Genomic DNA, 22,288 nt, shown 5'->3' on the forward strand with positions numbered 1-22,288 from the left:
GAGGACAAGGCCTTCCTCCATATCGCCAGAAATCTATGGAAGAGAAGTGAAGGGCAAGTTGTTTCAGCCCGTGGTGCGTCAGGAGGCCTGGGCACCCTATGGAATGCAAACAAATTTTCAAAGATCAAAGAGGTCGCCAACACCCATTGGCTGCTCTCTAAGCTGCAACATGTCAACTCAGATGAGACTCTCTGCCCCTTCAATGTGTATGTTCCATCCAACATAGGTGAGAAAAAGAGCTGCTGGGAATCCATCAGAAGTATGGCAGATTCGAAAGATTTAAGGAATGTCATCATAGCAGGGGACCTTAATCTTACCCTTTCTCTAGCTGAAAAGCATGGAGGAAGCATTGTAAGGGATCCGGCGCAAGAATGGGTTGAGGACCTGCTTCAGGACTAGGACTTGATTGACATAAAAACTTCGTCGGGCAAATACCCCTGGTCCAATAAAAGACTCGGCCCAGGACAGATCGCTGCAAGGTTAGATCGTTTTTTTGTTCAAAATACTTTTCTTGGATTAGACTCTAGAATGCATATTCTCCCATGCAGTGTATCTGACCACAGACCCATTAAACTTGATCTTCTGGCTCATATGGATCAAGGCCCTATCCCCTTTAGATTCAGTCCCCTTTGGGTTAAAGAAGATTCCTTCATGCAATTAGTAAAATATACTTGGAAGCAACCAGTCAATGGCTCTGCCTTCTTTGTTTGGGAGGAAAAGCTCAGGAGAGTGAAAGCTGCATTGAAATCTTGGGTTAAATCCCTTCCTAACCCAGCAGTGGAAAGGAAAAAGATCCAAGAATGTCTTGAGATTCATCATCTGAATTCGGAAAATGAAGAAATCACAAAAGAAACTCTAGATAAGGAAGTCGAACTTCAAGGAAAATTTCTCAAGGCAAGTCTGGCCGAGGAAGAGTATTGGAGGATTAAATCCCGCAGGCTTTGGCTCAAGGCTGGAGATAGAAATTCCTCCTTCTTTCACAAGCAAGCCCAAGCCCGAAAAAGTTTCAACTCCATCTCAGAAATCAAGGAAGAGAATATAAATCACAGAGACATACAAAGTATAAAAAAGGCTGCCTTCCTCCACTTCAAAAATTTGTATAATGAAGAAGAGGGACTGGGGCTCGCATCAACTTTAGTGGACGAGGTACCCTCTCTGATTACTACCAGAAAGAAGCAGTTTTTGGAAGCAGAAGTCACCAACAATGAAATAAAAACCGCTCTCTTTGCAATGGAGCCAGATAAGGCCCCGGGCCCAGATGGCTTTACTGCCAGATTCTTGCAGAACTGTTGGCAGATAGTGGAAAAAGATTTATGCAGAATGGTCCGGAAATCTCAAGCTTGTCAGAAAATTGGGGGAAGCACCAACTCGGCTTTCCTGGCCCTTATCCCTAAGGAAAAAGGCGCCAACTCCTTCTCCAGATTTCGCCCTATTTCCCTCTGCAATATAGGCTATAAGCTGATAACAAAAGTGATTGCAAACAGACTGAAAATCATCCTTCCTAACATCATCCCCGAGAACCAGGGAGGCTTTATTCAGGGAAGACAGATTGTGGACAATTTTATTCTGGTCCAAGAGGCGATTCATTCAAGCTTGAACCGGAAAGAGAAAGGAATGGTTATCAAACTAGACCTTGAAAGCGCCTTTGACAGGGTGAGACATAGATTCCTGTTCGACGTCCTCCACAAATTTGGTTTTGGTCTCAAATTCATCAACTGGATTAAGGCATGTATTAGTGAGCCCTGGATTGCCCCTTTGGTGAATGGGAGGGCTACTGACTTCTTCAAAGCCTCTAGAGGGCTGAGACAAGGGTGTCCCCTCTCCCCCTTGCTCTTTGTCCTCCAAGCTTCTGTTCTTAGCTTCCTTCTAAACAAAAAGCAGACTGATCAAGAAATAATGGGATTGAACATCGCAAGAGGTGTCAAAAATATAAATCATGCGCTATTTGCGGATGACTCCCTTCTGCTGGGTGCTGCCTCCTTGACCATGGCTAAACATTTCAAAGAAGTGTTGGATGCTTACTGTGAAGACTCAGGAAGCAGACTCAACAAAGGCAAATGTCACATCTACTGTTGGAATTCTTCTGCCAGATCCCTTCAAGCTATCTCCAGCTGTTTTGGCTTCGCAGCCTCCTCTTCTTGGTCCTCTTTCAAGTATTTGGGGCTCCCTGTTTTCCAAAAAAGGGCCCTCAGCAAAGATTGGTTGCCGTTGTTGGAAAAATTTAAGCTCAAAATCCATTCCTGGGGCTTCAATTGGCTCAATCTGGCTGGCAAGACAGTGCTGGTCAAAGCTGTCTTGAACAGTCTTCCCATATACCAATCTGCAGTCATGATGGCCCCTATTGGCATCATGAGGAAAATGGAGGATTACATTAGGAATTTCTTCTGGAAAGGCGGCAAAGCTAATGAAAAAAAAATTCCTCTATTAAATTGGGACACAATCTCCTTGCCCAGAATGGAAGGAGGCCTCAATTTCAAGAACATCAGTAAGCAAAACATTGCATTGGGTGCAAAGTTACTATGGAGGATAATTTCCCCAAATCCGGGTTGGGCTCAGTTAGCGATGTGGAAAAAATACTTCTGTGGGCAGAGAATTCGCTGCCTAGACAATCCCAAACCAATATCCGGAACGATGGTTCACAAATTGTGCATCAAAGCTTCCCCCTTGATTAATCTCCACGCGCACCGGATTCCTGGAAATGGTAAGCACATCAACATCTGGGACGACCGTATCATGGGTAGTGACCCCCTCTCTGAAGATCTCTCTCTGGTTATGTTGAGAGATTGGATGGACAGAGCGGGTCTCAAAACTCTATGGGATATATCTCACTGGGAGAATGGCAAATGGCAAAGGTGGATTAATCTTGAGGTGCCCCATAATCTTTCCAGCGACTTCGCCACCTTCCGTTCCTTCTTATCAAGCAACGCTCCAATGAACAACAGGAAGCCTGATACCCGGGGATGGGGTCCGACCCCTGGGTGCTACACAGTTGCGCAAGGATACAGTCAGCTCTCTCTGCATCCCCATGTTCCCCCCGATCCGAAGCCTTGGCAAGGAATATGGTCTCGGACAACGATTCCAAAAATAGACTCTTTCTGTTGGCTTTTATGCCACCAAAGAATCTTGACGGATGACAAGCTTCGAAGAAGAGGCTACATAGGGCCATCCCGATGCTCGTTATGTGGGGTCGATGAGGAAAACGCCTCCCATCTAATGCTCCGCTGTAAGTTTGCTACTGAACTTTGGACTGAAGCCTTAAGACCGTGGAGCGTAGACTTCGCCCTGCCAAACCGTTGTGCCGATTTGTTTGCAAATTGGAAGTTAAGGTACCAAGGTGGCTCTCCTCAAAACGCCCACATCAAAGAAGCCTGGCTCGCCCTCCCTAAATTAATCTGCTGGCATATATGGTTGGAAAGAAATCAGAGAATATTCAGAGACAAGAAAAGCGATCTCAAGATTATATGGGTAAAAATCAAAAGCCATCTTAGAGATTGTTTGGGTGATCAGCTTGACGGGGCAGAACTAAGCGGTCAAGAAGCTGTATGGGGCGCTTACCTTGACCTCCAATTCATTGATATTGCTAGACTTCCCTCTCAAAAAAAATGGCAAATTCGACTTGAGGCTGTAGACTTCTCTGAGTTTTGCATCAAGAAGGAAAGAAACACTCTCTTTTTTGACGGGGCAGCAAAAGGTAATCCTGGTATATCCGGTGCAGGTGGAGTAATCAAAAGTGCAGAGGGCAGAACTGAATTAAGATTTGCCTGGGGAGTGGGCTTCAATACAAGCATTCAAGCCGAAGCTCTGGCTCTCTTCCAGGGTCTCAAACAGCTCACTTCTCTGGGTATCAAAGAGGCAACTGTATTTGGGGACTCCCAGTCCATCATAAAGATCATAGTGGACAACTCTTTTCCTACTGATTTAAGGCTATCAAGATTGATGAGCAGAATTAGAACCCTGATAAATTCCTTTCAGAACCTGGAATTCCTTCATGTAAAGAGAGACAATAATAAAGAAGCTGATGTTGAAGCCAACAAAGCGGCTCTCCTCCCACTCGGAGTCCTGCTAAGAGATGAAGACGAAGGTTGGGATCCTATCCCTTGACTGTTAGTTTAAAATGTTTTACTGTCTTTTATTGGAGCAGTTTGTTTGTATCTGTAAATCAGGAAAGATAGAGAAGATCAATCGAAATATAGTCTACAGAATTCGCAGGCTCACTAGGGGGGAAGCCATCTGGTTCCTATCCGAGGAGAAAACTGAGTTCTACCTATTTTATTGTAACCTGAAATGAGGCAGTTCTGCGGAAAATCAATATATCAAACTAACCATTTCTGTCAAAATATATATATATATATATATTGAATAAAGAGACATCTAGAATGTTCGTTTGGTGACAATTTGCCTTCACCTACATGCAAGCCTTATATAAAGCATTTTGTTTTTCCCAATGCAAACGGTTTCCATTTATAAACACGTATTGCATTTGATCTTAATTAATGTAACTGACCACGTTCACACATGTATCTTCTAACATTATTTTACACAAATAATATATTATATCAAGGAGGAGGGGAATTTATTATAATGGGGTGATTAATTAATTGCAAAGATAAATATTATTCGTTAAAATTCATTAAAAAAATTTTGCGGGTAACAATTAGCATTGATTATTATTCATGGAATTGCATTCCTTCTTTGTAATTAGTTAATTTTTTTTTGTTTTTTAAAGGATAAATATTTAGATAAATTTGACCCATAAAAGAACTCTTTTAGCAGTGAAGTTTTAGGTTTTTAAAATTTTGAAAATAAATTATATATTATTTTTATAAAGTAGGAAAATTTATCATAATTTAGTCGTTAAACCAGCAGTTTTGGTTGCTATCCACGAAAGGAGGTTGACTCATCATTTTTATTCAAGGAAAATCGCCCCACTGGAATAACCCATTAGTGGTCCGTAAGAGAGTAGACTTTCATTCATATCTCTGAATCTTAAACCATTAACCTATTTCCCCATGTCCAAAAAAACAACTCTTAACCAAATAAAAACAATTTTAAAACATACTCCAAACCCACTAAATTATATATTATTACTACATATATTAAATAATATTTTCTAATTAATTTAATTTAAAATCTTATAAAAATATTAAATTTAAATTTTATAATTTAAATAATTTAAACTTTTTAAAATTTATTACAACATTAAATTTCTTTACACATTTTAACCATTATTTAAATTATGATTAAAATGTGATTTTGCCCAAATTATTTTCTCAAACACATTTTAACCATTGTTTAGATAATCTTCCGCAAAATCACATAACCAATCTTTTGTCGACGCGTTTCGAACCAACCAGTGTGGTTCATCGTCAGGACAAGTTGAAGAACAGATCCAGCTTAGCCTGTTTAAATAGCTAGAGCAGAGACACCAACGGTTACCTGGCCAAAGGTTGACTAAGGAGCAAGGTCAAATTTAGTTATAATAGGTAAGAAATAAATAAATATATCAATGATAAAATTATAATATAATAATAAATAAATCAAAATTAAATAAATATATATAAATTTAGTTAAATTAGGAGTGAGATAACTAAATAAATATATAAAAATATATAAATAAAGTAATAATAAATTATTTATTTATTAAATAAATATATAAATATATAAAAAATATAATAATTTATATTTATTTATTTAAATAAATAAAAATATAAATAATAATAATTTATATTTATTTATTTATTAAATAAAGATAAATTTAAAAATATAAATAACCGGGAGCTCTTAACCTAGCCGCGCGCAGCTCTGAAGCCGCAACAGAGCCACAGGCCTGCGATTGACGCTGCCATGAGTGGTCCAGGGGGCGGGGAGGCCGCTCCCAACCCTCCAGTCTCATCAACAGAAGCGTTCAGTAGTCTATTAAAACAGCAAGGGAAGAAACGCAAAGCTACAGAGGCGCCAAAGTTTATCAAGAAACTGGAAGAGATACCTGAGATTGATCTCCCAGAGGAACAAACGATCAAAATCGCCCTGGCTCTAGCTGACAGAGGACTAGTAGGACAGTTTATGGGCCGCTGGCCATCCACAAAAATCACGGACGAATGGATTCAGAGGAACTGGAGACCCCAGCTAAAAAATAATGTGATCTGCTACGCTGTGGGACGAGGCTACTTCATTTTCGAGTTTACAACCAAAGAAGACCGGGATTTGGTGTTCAGAAACGGGCCGTATTTTATGGGTAATCAAGGTCTGTACCTGAATAAATGGAGCCCCGACTTCGACCCCTCCGTTGATGTCCCTAAGGAGGCGCCGGTCTGGGTTCGTCTTCCCAACCTTCCGATACACTGCTGGAGCTACCAATCCCTGCAGAAGATCGGAAATGGGCTAGGTCGTTTCATTGATAAAGCTGATCATAAGGGCCAATATACATGCGCCAGAATCTGCGTGGAGGTCGATCTGGAAGCCGGTCTGCCCGAAGCGGTCAAGCTCTCAGTAGGAGAATGGCAGCATTATCAGAAGCTGGACTATGAGCAGCTGCCGTTCAAATGTCGAACCTGTCACGAGCATGGACATTTCCAACGTGATTGCCCAAAAGCTTCAGCAGGGATCACGGTTGAAGAGGAAGGATGGAAAGAAATTAAAAAAGGAAAGGCGGTCCCAAAGCCACCGGGCCAGAAACCCTCTGCATCATTGGGGAAACCTCAATCTAATCCAAAGACCAATGCTAACTTCAAAGATGGCTCCTCCTCAGGGAAACAGGTGGAGACCATGGAGACACAAGAGGAAACGGGAAATAAGTCGAAGCAAGTGAAAGATATTGAAGGCGAATCATCGGTTCCTCCAATTGATGATGGTCAGCAGGGGAAAGAAGGAAATGAAGAGCATATTAGCCTCGCATTTGAATATGAGGAGGACTCGGAGGAGAGAGACTCTGAAACAGATAACTCGCAAGTCACTCCTATGAAATCGACAAGGGGCCGGAAATCCAAGAAGAAACAGCGAGAGGAAAAAATTTATTTAGATGTCCTCCAAGGTTCGCAAAAAACCCTCAAAGGAATGATGAATACGAGATCTGGGCGTAAGAGCAACAAGGCTCCAAAAGGAGCCTCAATCCCCCAAATCAGTAAATAATGAAATACGTCTCCTGGAACTGTAGAGGATTAGGCAGCAGGTCGAAAGAGGAAGCCGTCAGAGATATAGTGAGAATATATTCGCCTGAAATCCTTCTCATTCAGGAGACTAAGCTGGAGGAACCCCTCCTCCTCCAATCTAGTAAAGTATTTTGGCAAAAAGGTCAAGGAAGAGCGGTAAGCGCAAGAGGAGCTTCTGGTGGAATAGCCACCTTCTGGAATAGCTCCATTTACGATCTCATCCAAGAAAAAAGCAGTCCCCACTGGCTTTTCACTCAGCTCCTTCACAAAGATTCAGGACAACAAGTAAGTATGTTTAATTTATATGCTCCCTTTTTGCCAGGGGAGAAAAATTTTTGTTGGAACTCGCTTCAATCATTTCTTTCAGAACAAAATCCAGGAAATATAATCATAGCAGGGGATCTGAATGTCACCCTGGCTCTTGACGAGAAAAAGGGAGGATCCATTGTGAGGGACCCCGCTAGAGAATGGGTTGAAGACATTATATTGGGCTGGGACCTGGAGGATATAAAACCCACTTCAGGCAGATTCACCTGGTCCAACAAAAGATTAGCCCCAAATCATATAGCTGCCCGTTTGGACAGATTCCTTGTCCACTCATCCTTCCTGACTTGCGGTCTAATGGCTACTACTAAAATTCTCCCAAATCTCATTTCTGATCACAAGCCCATCCTCCTTGAGCTTTCACTGGATGGCAATTTAGGCCCCATTCCATTCAGGTTCAGCCCTCTGTGGATTCAGCAAGAAGGATTTCAAGATGTAGTTTCGGATGCCTGGAATAGACCTGTCCATGGTTCCCCTTTCTATGTGTGGGAAGAGAAAATAAGAGTTTTAAAAAGAAGTCTTAAGGAGTGGGCCAAGAGACTAGAAACTCCTACTGCCAAAAGAAAAGAATCTCTCAACACCCTTGCTGCCCATCAAACAGCAATGGAGAAGAGTCCTGTAACTCAAAATCTCCTTCGAAAAGAAGTCGAGCTGCAAAAAAAGGTTCATAAATCCAGCAGGGAGGAGGAAGAATTCTGGAGACAGAAATCTAGAAATTTATGGTTAAAATCCGGAGATAGGAACACTAGTTTCTTTCACAAGCAAGCCGAAGCCAGAAAGCACTTCAAAACAGTTTCTGAGATTCAATACCAAAATACAGTTATAAAGGACTTTGATGGCATTAAGAGAGCAGCTTATTCTTTCTTCAAAGATCTTTACTCGGCTCCTGAAGAAAATCCTATAGAGCCCCAGATCTATCCAATGGATTTAATTCCCAAGAGCGTTAAGGATTCGGACAACGTCATGCTGACTGCTCCGATCAGCGTGGATGAAATAAAGCATATACTGGACTCTATGGAGCCTGATAAAGCCCCAGGTCCTGATGGGTTCACTGTCAGGTTCTACTTGGCCTGCTGGTCGACAATCAAAAAAGATTTACTGAGAATGGTCAAGAAATCCCAGAATTGTGCAAAGCTGGGTGGCGGCATCAATTCGGCATTCCTAGCTTTGATTCCAAAGGAGAAAGGCGCTGCCGACTTTAGCAGATTCAGGCCCATATCATTATGCAACTCTAGCTACAAACTGGTCTCCAAAATAATAGCCAACAGGTTAAAGAATATTTTGCCAGCCATCATCCCTGAAAATCAAGGTGGATTCATAAAAGGAAGAAAGATTTTGGATAACATTGTGCTGGTTCAAGAAGCTGTCCATTCAAGTCGTCAAAGAAAAGAGAAAGGTATGGTTATAAAGCTCGACCTGGCTAATGCTTTCGATAGGGTTAGACATGATTTTTTGATCAATGTAATGAAGAATCTAGGCTTCTCTGACGGCTTCATAAACTGGGTGAAAGCCTGTATTACCTCCCCATGGATCGCTCCCCTGGTCAATGGGCGCTCAACTGACTTCTTCCAAGCCTCTAGAGGCCTCAGACAAGGCTGTCCCCTGTCCCCTCTCCTTTATGCTATTCAGGCATCGGTCCTCAGTTTCCAGCTTGATCACAATCAACAGACTCAAATTCTTCCAGGCCTTAGAACGACTCAGAGGGTAAAGGATATCAACCATGCACAGTTTGCAGATGACACTTTGCTGCTAGGAGGAGCCAGTCTAATCTCTGCCAGATCCTTCAAGAAGGAACTGGACATTTACAAATCGATCTCAAGAAGCAAAATTAATTACCGAAAATGTTCAATCTATGGCTGGAACTGCACAACAAAGGAGCTGTCTGACATTGCAAGGCTGTTAGAAATGGATGGAATTCGTAATTGGGAGGCTTTTAAATATCTCGGGATCCCAATCTTCAAAACCAAACCCAATCTGGCTCATTGGATGCCGCTGCTCGATAAGTTAAAGAACAGAATCCAAGCTTGGGGTGCCTCATGGCTGAATAACGCAGGGAAAGTCATATTGATGAAGTCAGTCCTGATAAGTATGCCGCTTTACCAAAACACAGTTCTTCTCGCCCCCAAATCCTTTCTCAGCAAAATGGACAGTTTGTTGAGAAGATTTCTTTGGGAAGGTGGGAACAACAATGACAGAAGGATTCATTTAGTGAATTGGGAAACCATCAAGAAACCTCTTCTGGAAGGCGGCCTCCATCTTCGTAACTTGGCTGCTCAAAACCTCGCTTTGGGAACCAAGATCTTGTGGAATATAGTCTCCGGTAAATCTAGTTGGAGCAAAAGAGTCATCTGGAAGAAGTACTACCAAGGACAACGTCTAAGATGTCTGGATAAGCCTCCAAGAACTTTAAAAGGATCTCCAATCTTCAACCTTTGCAGACAAGCCACGGAGCATTTCAGCCAGCAGCATTACTGGATCCCAGGTAATGGCAGAAAAATTAATATTTGGGATGATTCAATTCTGGGAGACCAGCCTTTGAATCAAGTTGAGGGGCTAGCAAATATCAGAGCTTGGCTCCAGTCCTCCAATTTGCATACCTTGTGGGACATTTCCACCTGGAAGAACGATCCTGATAGGCTCTGGGATTGTTGGAATCTAGGAGAGATTCCTCAAATGATGCAGGAGGAAGCTTCACTTCTGTTGGACATGCTTCAAGGCAAATCCCCCTCAAAAGCCAACTCTAAAGACAAAAGAGGCTGGGGCTCCCTCTCAGGCTCTTACACAGCTGCCGAAGGTTACAAAAGAATTCTGGCTGTCCCTTATGCTCCTCCTAATCCAGCTATTTGGAAATGTATTTGGGATTTCCCCTCTCTCCCCAAAATTGACTTTTTTTGTTGGACTGTAGCGCACAACAGCATCCTCACCAGAGACAATTTGAGAAGAAGAGGGATGGAAGGTCCCTCCAGATGTCCCCTTTGTTTGGCTGCTGAAGAAAATGTCAATCATTTGTTGCTGCTCTGCCCTTTTGCTCAGGTAGTATGGAGGGGAGTTCTGAGGTTAAATCATGTAAACTTCGTTCTTCCAGAAAGTATATCCAATCTATTCCGAACCTGGGTCAATCAATCTCCCTTTAGCCTTAATAGAAAAAGTTTTCTCAAAATAAGCTGGATGTGGATCCCTAAGTTTATATGCTGGAAGCTTTGGCTGGAAAGAAATAACAGGACTTTTAGAGGAGAAAGCTGCAATCCTACACGGGTAATTTCTAAAATCAAAGCTCTACTAGGCGAGGCTTTGGAGGCCAATACTATCCCTAGAAATGAATTGAAGTTGGTCAAAGAAGAGGAGCATTGGATCCAAGAACTGGTTCCGAACCTGAACGATAGATCCACCCCATCTGCTCCTATCCATGCCAACTGGGAGATCAGACTGGAGGAACAGGAGTTTATAAAATGGAGATCAACCTTAGACGAATATTGTTTGTTCTTTGATGGGGCTTCTAAGGGAAACCCTGGGGAGGCAGGCAGTGGTGGGGTTCTCTTGAACCCGGGAGGGGCAACCGAATTGAGATTCCATTGGGGCCTGGGCACCGAAACCAATAATAGAGCAGAGGCCCTGGCATTGTGGCAAGGACTGAATCTAGCAATCAATCAAAACATCCTCTCTCTCTGTGTATTTGGAGACTCAAGGCTCGTCATCCAGGCAATGATCTCTCATAATTCTCCTCAACAGATCCATTTAGCCACTGTTATCCAAAAAATTCATCTCCTGTTGCCCAAGTTCAGGAAAATCTCCTTCTTTCACATTTTAAGAGGGCTCAACTCTCAAGCAGACTTGGAGGCCAATCTTGGCTCACGCTGCAATCGAAGAACTCTGGTGGTTAATTTAAGGGAATCCTACAGTCCTATTCCTTAAGGTTTTAGCAGATCGTTCTGCTGTATTGGATCCATTGGTTTTCGATGCTCTGTCCTCCTCTGCATCCTTGGTCCTTCCCTCAGGTTAGCTTCAAAACTGTAAGAAGCCTTGACTTCAGTTCAGATACCCTTCTCATCTTGCAAAAGAGGTAGTTCGCTATGTATGAAAATGGCAATGAGGAAAATAATCTGGGTCCATATCTCTCACCCTAAGGGCAACAGGAGAGTCAGGCAAGAGTGTTCCCCTTCTCTATCTGCATTTCATTGTCAATGGTGCCTTTCTGTGCTTTAATAATGTTGGAATAAGGACCTGGGCAATGGACCCTTTGCCGGGGCTTACAGACAAGGAAAAGCAACCCTAGAAGCTCCTTCGGAATGATTTGCTGAGAAGAAGTTCATATAAGCGTCGAAGCAGTTGAATGATCTTCCTCAAAGTGCGCTTGCTGTGGTGGATTCCGTTGACATAAGGAAGAAATCCAGTAAGCTTCCTCCGCCTTCAAAAACCGCGGCTCGGTGCTCTTAAGATGCTCAAATCACCTGTATTTCCTCCAAAGAAACCGAGGATCCTCTTAGGATTGATTTCCTTTGTATACTGGTACAGGGAAGGTCTAAAGATATCAGCTGACCTCAATCGCTTCAGCAGTCACAGCTGGGCATCTCTTTCATTCAAGCGGTGCTTCTACAATCAATTCAATCTATGCTTCTGTACTGTTCCGCCGTGGTGCAAATCACTGTTTTGAGTGTGAGTTTGACAGAACAGAGAGGAACTCTCTCCTTCAGACATGAACAAAAATATGTAGCTATGAACTCCTCCAGCTGAATTGTAAAGCCAGCGGCAGGCTGTTTGCCGCCTTAAATAAAACCATAACCGTTAACGTCAAAAAAAAAAAATATATAAATTAATAAATATAATGGCAAAGGTAAATTATTTACTTAATTTATAAATATAAAATCATATATAAATCTATAAGTTTAGTTATAGTAGGTGGGAGATAACTAAATATATAGATATATAAATAAAATAATAAATTATTTATTTATTAAATAAATATATAATTATATAAATAAAAAATCAAAAATAAATAAATATATATAAATTTAGTTAAATTAGGTGTGAGATAACTAAATAAATATATAAATAAAGTAATACTAAATTATTTATTTATTAAATAAATATATAAATATATAAAAATAATAATTTATATTCATTTATTTAAATAAATAAAAATAATAATAATAATAATTTATATTTATTTATTTATTAAATAAAAATAAATCTAAAAATATAAATTAATAAATATAATAGCGAAGGTAAATGATTTACTTGGGCCTAGAGTATGCCCTAAAACTGCTTCTACTTGGCTAAGAGCTCGTCTTCCTCGGACGTAAGGAAACAGGTTAACGGCCCAAGACCCAGAGGCATCTGGCAGGAGTGAAAGCCTGCTCCCTTACGGACCACCAGCAGGTTATTTCAGGTGGCGTGGTTTTCCTTGATAACAGTGATGTGTCAACTGACATTTGCGGATAGCAGGCAGAGATGGCTGTCCTCACTGTTGGTTTGACAAACTGAGTTTGATAGATTTTTCCACCTTTGGAAAAAAAAAAAAATGATTTACTTAATTTATAAATATAAAATCATATATAAATATATAAATATATACATTTTAACCATTTAAAAAAACAAAAATACAAAATATCACCCAATCTTTTGTGTGAATTCCAGCCAAAAAAAATACACATATGCATTTTATTGTTCGTGGAATCGCTGAATTTTCTATTGATTGCCTTCCGCTACATACAAGCCTGGCATAAATAATGGTTCATCTCAAGTACAAAGCGGTTAGCATGCATGGCTCTACAATTGTCAAAGAAATTTATTTTTAGTTAGAATTTTTTTTTTTTTAATTTGATTATAAAAGTGTTTAAATAATTTCTTATAATAAAAATGGATCTATTAGCATCAATTTTAAGACATCTAAAATTATAAAATTTAATTTTTATAATTAGATTTTCCAAAATTTTATTTTCCAAAATTTTCGTCAAATTTTTTCCAAAAGCATACTAAAATTTTTACTATTTTCCAAATAAAATTATGATCTTATTAAACTACTCTTTTAATTAATATAATCTACTTTCTAAAATATCTAAAATTATAAAACTTAATCACTGTAATTAAATTTCTCACAATTTCAATTAAAATTTTTACCAAAATCATACTAAAATTTCCACTGTTGTTTTCTAAAACTATGGACTCGTTAGACAAATCTTTTAATTAATATAATCGACGCCGGTTGAGACGTCGATATCGCAACACTAATGCCAAACATATTTTTTTCGATACAGAACATGCAGGCCTGCCAGGCCGAACGAGTTAGGGAACGGACAGATTTGTAATAAAAAATTCCTGGAAATAAGTCAAAACAAGCATGCTTAAACGCTGCAATACGTCAGGTGATTATGCTCAGCTGTCGTTATATATGAGGAAAACCAGAACACTATCCACATTGTAGGTGTTCCATTCCACTGGCTAAGCTCAGAGAATACTTGAATTGTGTATAGTTATGAGACTTTGGTTTTCAGCATTCAAATCTTATTGAAGTTATTGGGCTTATCAAGCTCAAAATTTGTGAGTAGGTACAGGAGTCATCAAAGCCTGTTAATTAAGGAAGGTGTAATGATAATGGCTATCTCAGGCTAATTCTGAGTAGGTACAGGAGTCAGCAAAGCCTGTTAACTAAGGAAGGTGTAATGATAATGGCTTTCTCAGTCTAATTCTGAGTAGGTACAGGAGTCAGCAAAGCCTGTTAATTAAGGAAGGTGTAATGATAATGGCTATCTCAGGCTAATTCTCTAGAACTATTTGACATTTGGGTACCAACCTGCAGTAGGGAAGCTGGGTCTCCACATGAGTTTTGCCTGTTCTTTTGGGCATTGGGTTTCATTCAAGACTGTCATCTAGTGGGAAGTTTCATGCCCCTTTGCTGAATTTGGAGATTATGTTGCTGTCAATTGATAGGAATGGCGGTTTTGCTTTAGTTTAAGAAGTTTGGGTACCCTTTAGGCTTACTACTGTGATGCAAATGGATGGGCTGGGGAGCTGCAACCAATTAAAACAAGCGTGCATTATGCCCCTGAATTTGAGTGCTACTGTTCAAAAGAATGCTAATATACCCATTGCGTATTTAGATATAGATGGGCTTGTCTTAAAATCAGGAAGAGCAAATGGGTATGACTTAGAAAGAGGAATTACAGTCACTGAAGAAGAGGCTCCTCCATTCCTAGAGTTGATCAAAAAGTTTTTTGGAAAAATAAGGTATAGGTTAAGCTGGTTAAGCTTAACATTAATAGTTAATGCATCAGAAGATGACAATGCAGGGAACAATATAATTCAATGTGGAGCTGTCCAGGAGAGAAATGCTAAGTTGGGTTTTATATCTCATCACAATACAGTGGAGGAGTCCACTGTTACTGCGGTTACAAACCAGTCTGAAGATATGGGTCTTGCAAAAGGCATGGATACCCTTTCTGGATGTTCGGAGAAGGCAAAGGATGGGAATGTAAACAGTAACCTGAAGTCCAGTTGGAAAAAACCTCCAAGGCCTCCCAGAAGAGCCAGGGATGCTTCCAGGGAAAGGTATATGAATAGTATTTCTGATTCATCTTTGCGAAGGAAAGCAAGGCTAGAAAGAATGAAGTCAGCAAGAAACCGCAAGTTTGCAAAGCCTTCTTCAGAAAAAACAAGCTTTTGGGCCCTGTTTGTTACTCTTTCCTTCGGTGTTATTATGATAACTCAAGGTAGTCACTGCTCTTTTGCTTCACAATTGTCTCCTTTGAACTTAAAGCTAAAAACCTTTATTGCTTAGAGGATCACGACTCTATATTGTTCTTAATCTAAAAGAAAAGAAACTCTAGCCCACAGGCAGTGTATCCTTAGATTGATGTCATTGCAAGGATCATAGAGTTCTGCATGTTGGTTTTGTTTCATCATTTATTCTGAATGTAAAATGTGATTCTCCATTTTCTTTTTTCCACTCTGGCAAATTGATTTTAAGGTTTTGTGCTGGCAAAGCTCAGTGACCAAACATAACTCCATGCTTATTATGCACCCATGTTCCTACTATGGTTTTGGAATAATTGTTAGAGTAGTTTCCATGAAAAGTTGCTGATTTCACTCTCTGTTAGGCATATTCACCAAAGCTTAGTCTCTAGTGTCATAGCTTGAAATAGAATTTTGCAATTCTACCGAAATCTTTAGGTAAATTTCGCTATAAGGATTGAAATTTTGGAAGACCTATTTTTACTTCTGTTATGTCGGCCCGATGAATTCGATCAGTGTTGAAATAGGATTTTGCAATTCTACCGAAATCTTTAGGTAAATTTTGCTATAAGGATTGAAATTTTGGAAGAATTATTTTTACTTCTGTTATGTCAGCCTGATGAATTGGATCAGTGGGAGAAGCTTATATTTGCATCCCTGGTTGCTTTTCAGGTATGTTTTCACAAGGCACCGGTACCCTGCAAAATTTATCACCAAAATCAGGACAAGCAAGTCAATTGTTTATGCACAATTTCACAAGTCCTGTCTCAAATAATGAATCAGCACCGGCCAGTGTAAGCCTCTCCTACCCGGCATTGCTTTAATTCCTCAAATTCACATTTTGGTGATGTCCAAATAAGTAGGGCCAGAGATTAAACTAGGGACTAGGCTAAAGACAGTAAGATTTTTTCTGCTACTAGAGATTCAGTGATCCTTAATACGGGAATTCTCATGCTCGTTATTTTTAGCTAGTATTCTTACAGTAAACATATTATGTTAGAAAAACTGAAGATATTCTCTCAGAAATTGGATGCTCTTTTCTGACAAGGTATGTTCTTGTGATTTGCAGAGCATTGGACAAAATGCTAGTGCCTTCTCCTTATCAACTTCGAGGAAAATGCGAAATAAGGGCTATTCTGTCGGATGAAACAAATTTGAGTCTGGAAATTCTTGTTCTAATTGTTTATTACTGATGACTTTAGCTGAAAAGAGCCAGTAATGTCTCTTCTGACTTACATTTGCACACTTCAGCAAGCAAACTAGCTTAATCTACTCCGGATATGAACAGGAGAATTCCAAAAGTGATAGAGATAATAAGCAAGAGGTGTATATACATAGCAGGAAGTAGAGATTTCCAATGCCAACATACATGTCTTGGGATATTTCAGGCATTGCGTATCCATTTGAGCATTACATCCAAGCTGATTCTCTTTTGAAGCCATCAAAGGAAAAAGAAAAGCAAAGGATAAAAAAATGCAAGAGGAAAATACCCTTTTCGACCTGGTTAGCCTCTTCGTCTGTCCTAAGTTGTAGGGCTTAGTATCTATTGAGGAGAAGTTTGGCCATAATCTATTCCGGATATGAACAGGAGATTTCCAAATGTAATAGAGATAATAATTATATATATATAGAAGGGATCGCCAATGCCAGCATACATGCACCTTTTTTGGACGTTGTATCTGGATATTGTACATTGCATCCAAGGTAATTCTGAGATTCTCTTGTGAAGCCATCAAAGAAATAGGGAAAGCAAACAATAACCTTGAGATTCTCTTGTGAAGCCATCAAAGAAGTAGGGAAAGCAAACAATAAGTAAATGGAAGGGGGATGTACCCTTTTGGACCTGTTCAGCATCTTCATCTGTCTTAAGTTGTAGAGTTTAGTACCTACAGAGTACAAGTTTGGTCACTTATAAAAAAGCAGATTTACAAGAACATAACTCGCAACAAGAAGAATGAAATGGAGACAGAAAAACGTACAAGGAATGCTTCTGTCCTTATGTATGGGGAAGCATCTCAAAGATGGCCTCATGTGGGTTTCAAATATCTTCAAATGTATTATGGTGAAACTTTACCTCGATAATGAAAATTATTCATTGGCACTGAATATTGAAGTTTGGTTGAGTAAAATTTGTAGAAGAAAATTCAACAATGCCACTCCACAGATAACTAATGGAGCTACCGATTCAATGCAGAAGTTCGTTAAAAATATAGATGCCCATGGTATTTTAAATTTAAGTTTTGTTATTTTTGACATGTTTTTCAGTTAATCTTGTCCTTTTGTCTTAAGTAGGGGTTTGTTAGAATTTCAGGTTTGTTTTGTGAAATTTGTATAATCTGAGTAAGGTGTTTTATGGTGTTGAATCTATTTATGCATGTAAAAATATATTGTTTTTAAACAATATAAGACTATGATTTTGCCACCATTCTTGTAGATTAAAGTTTTTTTGATGAACATTTGTTTTCTATATCTACTAACTCTTCTTGTTTCATAGATGTGGTTAACTACATGGCTATAGGAAGATTGTCATAATATCTTTCATCTAGAGAGAACCAAAGGATCATCAAAATCAATGCCTCTTATTCATGGATTGGAGGGTAATTCACCAAAAAATTTCCGATTTTAATAGTAAATTACATGTTTTTTTATTGAATATTCGCCTACATTTTATATGTATGAATTTTCAAACTAGAATAGTCGCCTACAATACTATATATAGGAAAAATAGTAAATCCTTAAAAGATACCTTAATCGAAATCTTGTCGTGATGAACCATGTGAATGATACTTTGTTGACAAAAGAACTACTTACAAAGTCCTTCATTTGGAGTATTATTGGACTACTCTTTTTGGAGATGTCAAAAATTACTTTCGAAGTTGAAATAACTAAAAGAAACGTCCGACTTAGGAATTCAAAGAAATGTCCTTACAACCATACGTACTCATTCATCCTTTTAAAAAATGGGCTTTATATTTTATAGGGCTAATTACTCCCTCATCAAAGAAGAGAAGGTATATTTTTTCTTGTATGAATTATGTTACATAATGGGTAGAAGCTAAAGCTATTTTTTATGCCACTAAAAAAGGCATTGCAAATTTTCTATTTGAGTATTTCTTCACTTGTTTTTGTGTTTCTAGAGAAATTGTTACAAATCAATAAGTGCAATTCACATCAAAAATTGTACAATCAATCACTTAGTAGTGTCAAATTAAGCACCAAAAACCCTCTCTATACCATCCACAAGTCAATGGGCAAGTGGAATCCACCAACAAGGTCTTTGAAGCCATATTGACTAAGATTGTTCAACTGCACCATAAGGATTGAGAAAATTTACTCCTTGAGGCACTTCAGGCCCATAGGACTACATGGAGGAATACAACTAGGTTCACATCTTATGAGTTGGTCTATGGAAAAGAAATTCTTATGCCTTTTGAATTTCAAGTGAAGAGTTTTAGAACTTTAGTTTAGCTAGGTGTGAATATCTCCAATGCTTAGCAACTAACGATAGCCGAAATTAATGAATTGTATGAGATGTGGTAGAACACCATTTAGTGGACTATTCTTATCTAGCAGTGGAAAATTAAGTGGCATGACAAATTTCTCTATAAGATTTTATTCAAACAAGGAAATTGGGCTCTCCTTTTTATCACAAATTTAATAATTTAAAAAAGAAGCTCACTACTTATTGGTTAGGACATTATGAAAATGATATTATCTTTGACAAAAGTTCCATAAAATCAAAACTATTGATGGGGAAGGGATTTTTTTCTTGGCCAGTGGCCATAGAATAAGATTATATCAACGACTTGAGACCAGAGAGGAATTTATTGAAAATTTATTGTAGTAATAAGAGATGGAGTAGTAAGTAGGAAGGATCCAAAATCTAATTCCACTCCAGTTTAATTTATTTCTTTCTTGGTAAAAATAAAATAAAAAATAAAGAGAGAAAATATATAAGAAAAAAAAATAATAAATATAAAATTATTGTTCAATAGTGAAAACCAACGCTCAAGCACAATTGAACATGAATTTTTCTTGAAAACTAGGTCTATGGAAGGAGAAATTCACAATAAGTAATTCTTTTAGGCCTTTCAATAATTGCAAGATCTTCTTGCCTTACTATTTGCCTCACATTCCATTTCTTTTAGTAGTCACAACTCAACATTCCTTTTCCTAATCTTGTGTTGCAAAAATTGGAAGCTTCAAATTAGATCAAGCAATTCACTTTCTTCTTGTAACCTAAAGTTAGAGAATTAATTAGATGTCTCTTATTTTCCATTTTTCTTTTAGTTTTATAAATTTTCAGAGGCTTGTAGATTTCATGACTAACATTAGTCATTAGGTCATCCTTCTTAATAAGCCAAGCTTGAAGGTTTTTAGAGAATTTAAATTTGAATTTTCCACATGAAGACTTTATATGACCAAATAAATATCAAGTACACGACTCTATTATGTTCTTGTGACTAAGAGAAGATGAGCACTCCAACATTCAAAATTTGTGTAGTGTAGATGATCACACCCTCATATTAGTTCAACAAGTACTAAATCCTTATAGTGGTTCCTTGATGTTTTGTAACATGCCTTTTGCAATTGATTTCATAGCTTGAATTTGTTTTGATGGAAACCAACTTTAGATTCAAAGTCTATAGGTACCCAAGCAACTCCTAGCCTCCTACTTTAGCCATCTAATTGGTCCTCTTCAGTAGCACAAGTTTGTTTGTACTAGATCCAGTGCCAACAATTAACATAATAATTGATCTTTCTTAGCAATATAATTTTAGCTTCCTTTGGTATAATAAATTGGTTCTTAGGTTTCATTCCTCTCTTCAATGTTTACATTCAGCTCAAATTCTAGCATAGATGACTTTATGAGTGCCAATCCAAGTTATTACTTAGGTGACAAAGTAAAAACAATTTCATTTCTCTTTAGTTTATTGAAACTATGGGAAACTATAAACAATGACTATGAGATTTTGCATTTCATATGATTCTAATTTGAATAATTACATGATACAACTAATATCATTATCCCTTTATACCATGATACTTCATACCTTATCCTAATGTCATTCCCTCTCCTTGCCACCTTCAACGTTATGAGCTCACCACCAATCATTTACCATAATTTCATGATATGGATTGGATCATTATATTATTTGTCATCATATTGATGAATTTATAGTAGAAATATCGATGAATATCCACAGAAATTTTTGGATCATATTGATATTAGAGCATGTTTCTTTGGGTATATTATAGGGAGTTATAGGGGATCCATATTGATTTAAGTGGAAAATCATAAAACCCTCGCCAAGGTCAACGAATCTATTAATAACCCTTGAGATATGGCAAAGGAAAGATTCACAAGGATAAAACATCAAGTCACAGATATTAATTGTAATATGAGCCTCCTTATAGAAGCCATGGAAAACAAGCTTGGAATCCAAGAAGATAAAGGTTTTAGCTCAAAGATTAGATCACAAGGAAAATAGGGGTATTGAGAAGAACCAAAGGAGTCTAAGAGATAACCCAAAAAAGAGAAACCTAATTCAAGTTCCATGAACACTCACGGGCCCTCCAAGTGAGGGTCAACATCAAGCCATATCAAAGTGAGATTTACACTTTGAAATTAAATCACTAGTTGTAATAGTTAGAGGTTTATTTTAGCATTCATCACATAGGAGAAGAATAAAAAATCTATTTCTCCTATTTGAAATTTGAATGCCATGCCATGACCTAGTGGGAAATTCACATGAAAATCTTGAGGCTTGAAGAGGATCCCTTGGTAACTAAGTGGGAGGATTTAAAAAAACTCATAAAGTCTCAAATCTACCCTTACAATTATGTAGAGGATTAGTGGATGCAGTGACATAACTTTAGGCAGAGACAAGGGCAGAGTGTGCAAGAGTATAACATAGAATTCAGGAAGATGGAAATAATGTTGGGCGGTTGGCATTATGGTTGGTTTGTTGGCCTTGATGTCAACTTGGATCATGGTCCTATCTCACTCTTGGTGATTTGCAGGAGTATGTAGAGGTTGGATTAACTTTGGAGGTGTCTGGAAAAGAGATGTATAAGTGTGGCAGAGTTCTAGGCAGAGCAACTATGATTTTCCTCAAGATTAGGACATCTTTGTTGGGATGCCAACTAGAAAAAAGCGATGATTGCAACATCCTCATTGGGTGCTCATGTTGTCCCTGCAATGTTCATCTTTGGGAGACAGTGTCATCCTAGCGATGATGCCTATAGGTGGAGAAAACAAAAACTTTGAGTAAAAATCACTAGAATTTGTTACTGAACCACCTGTTTGCTACTGGAATTTGATGCTTGTTTGAATTGGCCCAAAAATTGTTGATGGAAATTAATTACTTGGTCCACAAATGAATGTGTTGGTACACTTTGATGTGGTCACAAATTTATTTTGATTTAGTCTTCAATATTTTATGAAATTTAATGATTGGGTCCAAAAGAAAATGATATGGACATTGTATAATAATTATTGATTTTGTCTGAGGTTGGTTACATTTCAAGGTTGACTTGAATACCATCAATTAAAGTAGAAGCTTTTTCTCGTGGTATTTCTTAGGCTGATAGGACTTGGTCAATTCACATGCCAATTGGATAATGTGTGTGGAATTGGGTGTGCATTAGGGGAATTTTGAGGTCTAAAATGGACCTCCTAAGAAAAATGTACAACCAAAATAAAATTTATACGAACCAATAGTATTCAAGATGATGATGTCAACCATGGGGGATGATTCACCATTTTTGGAGTAAAAAAGTAAAAAGATTAAAAAATAATAAAATAATAAAACTAGTTTTTCAACTCATATTTTCAACTTATCTCCCTAAGGTTTTACTCAAATTTCGATCAGAAGTACTCATTGGATGAAAAATTTAATTCGTCATCTAAGGAGTACCCATGTTGCATTCTTTCGATGGACCCTACTACACAAAAAATGAGAAATACATGAAAAATGTGATTGCAATCACATTTTTTCATATATTTCTCATTTTTCATGTAGCAAAGTCCATCGAAAGTATGCAACATGGGTACTCCTTGGATGAGGAATCAAATTTTGCATCCA

At 38.3% G+C, this 22,288-nt stretch overlaps 3 protein-coding genes across 3 annotated transcripts; all 3 read left to right on the forward strand.

Moving 5' to 3' along the window:
- The first annotated feature begins 528 nt into the window (after window positions 1–528).
- LOC149231438 (uncharacterized) lies at window positions 529–4,101 on the forward strand. The gene has a single exon (XM_089381638.1). It carries the CDS (start codon window positions 529–531, stop codon window positions 4,099–4,101), a length of 3,573 nt encoding a protein of 1,190 aa, XP_089237764.1.
- Window positions 4,102–5,844: 1,743 nt separating this feature from the next.
- On the forward strand, window positions 5,845–11,384 carry LOC149231439 (uncharacterized). The gene is made up of 4 exons (XM_089381639.1): window positions 5,845–7,030; window positions 7,471–8,135; window positions 8,235–8,717; window positions 9,102–11,384. The coding sequence occupies exons 1-4, from the start codon at window positions 5,845–5,847 to the stop codon at window positions 11,382–11,384; spliced, it is 4,617 nt and encodes a 1,538-aa protein (XP_089237765.1).
- Window positions 11,385–13,936: 2,552 nt separating this feature from the next.
- On the forward strand, window positions 13,937–16,727 carry LOC149231440 (uncharacterized). The gene is made up of 3 exons (XM_089376299.1): window positions 13,937–15,178; window positions 15,873–15,994; window positions 16,270–16,727. The coding sequence occupies exons 1-3, from the start codon at window positions 14,458–14,460 to the stop codon at window positions 16,345–16,347; spliced, it is 921 nt and encodes a 306-aa protein (XP_089232425.1). The 5' UTR covers window positions 13,937–14,457; the 3' UTR covers window positions 16,348–16,727.
- The last annotated feature ends 5,561 nt before the right edge of the window (window positions 16,728–22,288 follow it).

The sequence above is a fragment of the Pinus tabuliformis genome, chromosome J, assembly GCF_031772625.1.
Source record: "Pinus tabuliformis cultivar Carrire ecotype Pingquan chromosome J, CPIR1, whole genome shotgun sequence".
Taxonomy (NCBI): domain Eukaryota; kingdom Viridiplantae; phylum Streptophyta; class Pinopsida; order Pinales; family Pinaceae; genus Pinus; species Pinus tabuliformis.

Bases quoted from the DNA above. Each gene is read 5' to 3' on its own strand.
- LOC149231438 (XM_089381638.1), top strand. From the start codon at position 529: ATGCATATTCTCCCATGCAGTGTATCTGACCACAGACCCATTAAACTT.
- LOC149231439 (XM_089381639.1), top strand. From the start codon at position 5,845: ATGAGTGGTCCAGGGGGCGGGGAGGCCGCTCCCAACCCTCCAGTCTCA. The intron at 8,136-8,234 runs GTTCATAAATCC...TTCTTTCACAAG, and splicing joins AAGTCGAGCTGCAAAAAAAG to CAAGCCGAAGCCAGAAAGCA. The intron at 8,718-9,101 runs GTCTCCAAAATA...TATGCTATTCAG, and splicing joins GCAACTCTAGCTACAAACTG to GCATCGGTCCTCAGTTTCCA.
- LOC149231440 (XM_089376299.1), top strand. From the start codon at position 14,458: ATGCAAATGGATGGGCTGGGGAGCTGCAACCAATTAAAACAAGCGTGC. The intron at 15,179-15,872 runs GTAGTCACTGCT...GTTGCTTTTCAG, and splicing joins TGTTATTATGATAACTCAAG to GTATGTTTTCACAAGGCACC. The intron at 15,995-16,269 runs GTAAGCCTCTCC...TGTGATTTGCAG, and splicing joins ATGAATCAGCACCGGCCAGT to AGCATTGGACAAAATGCTAG.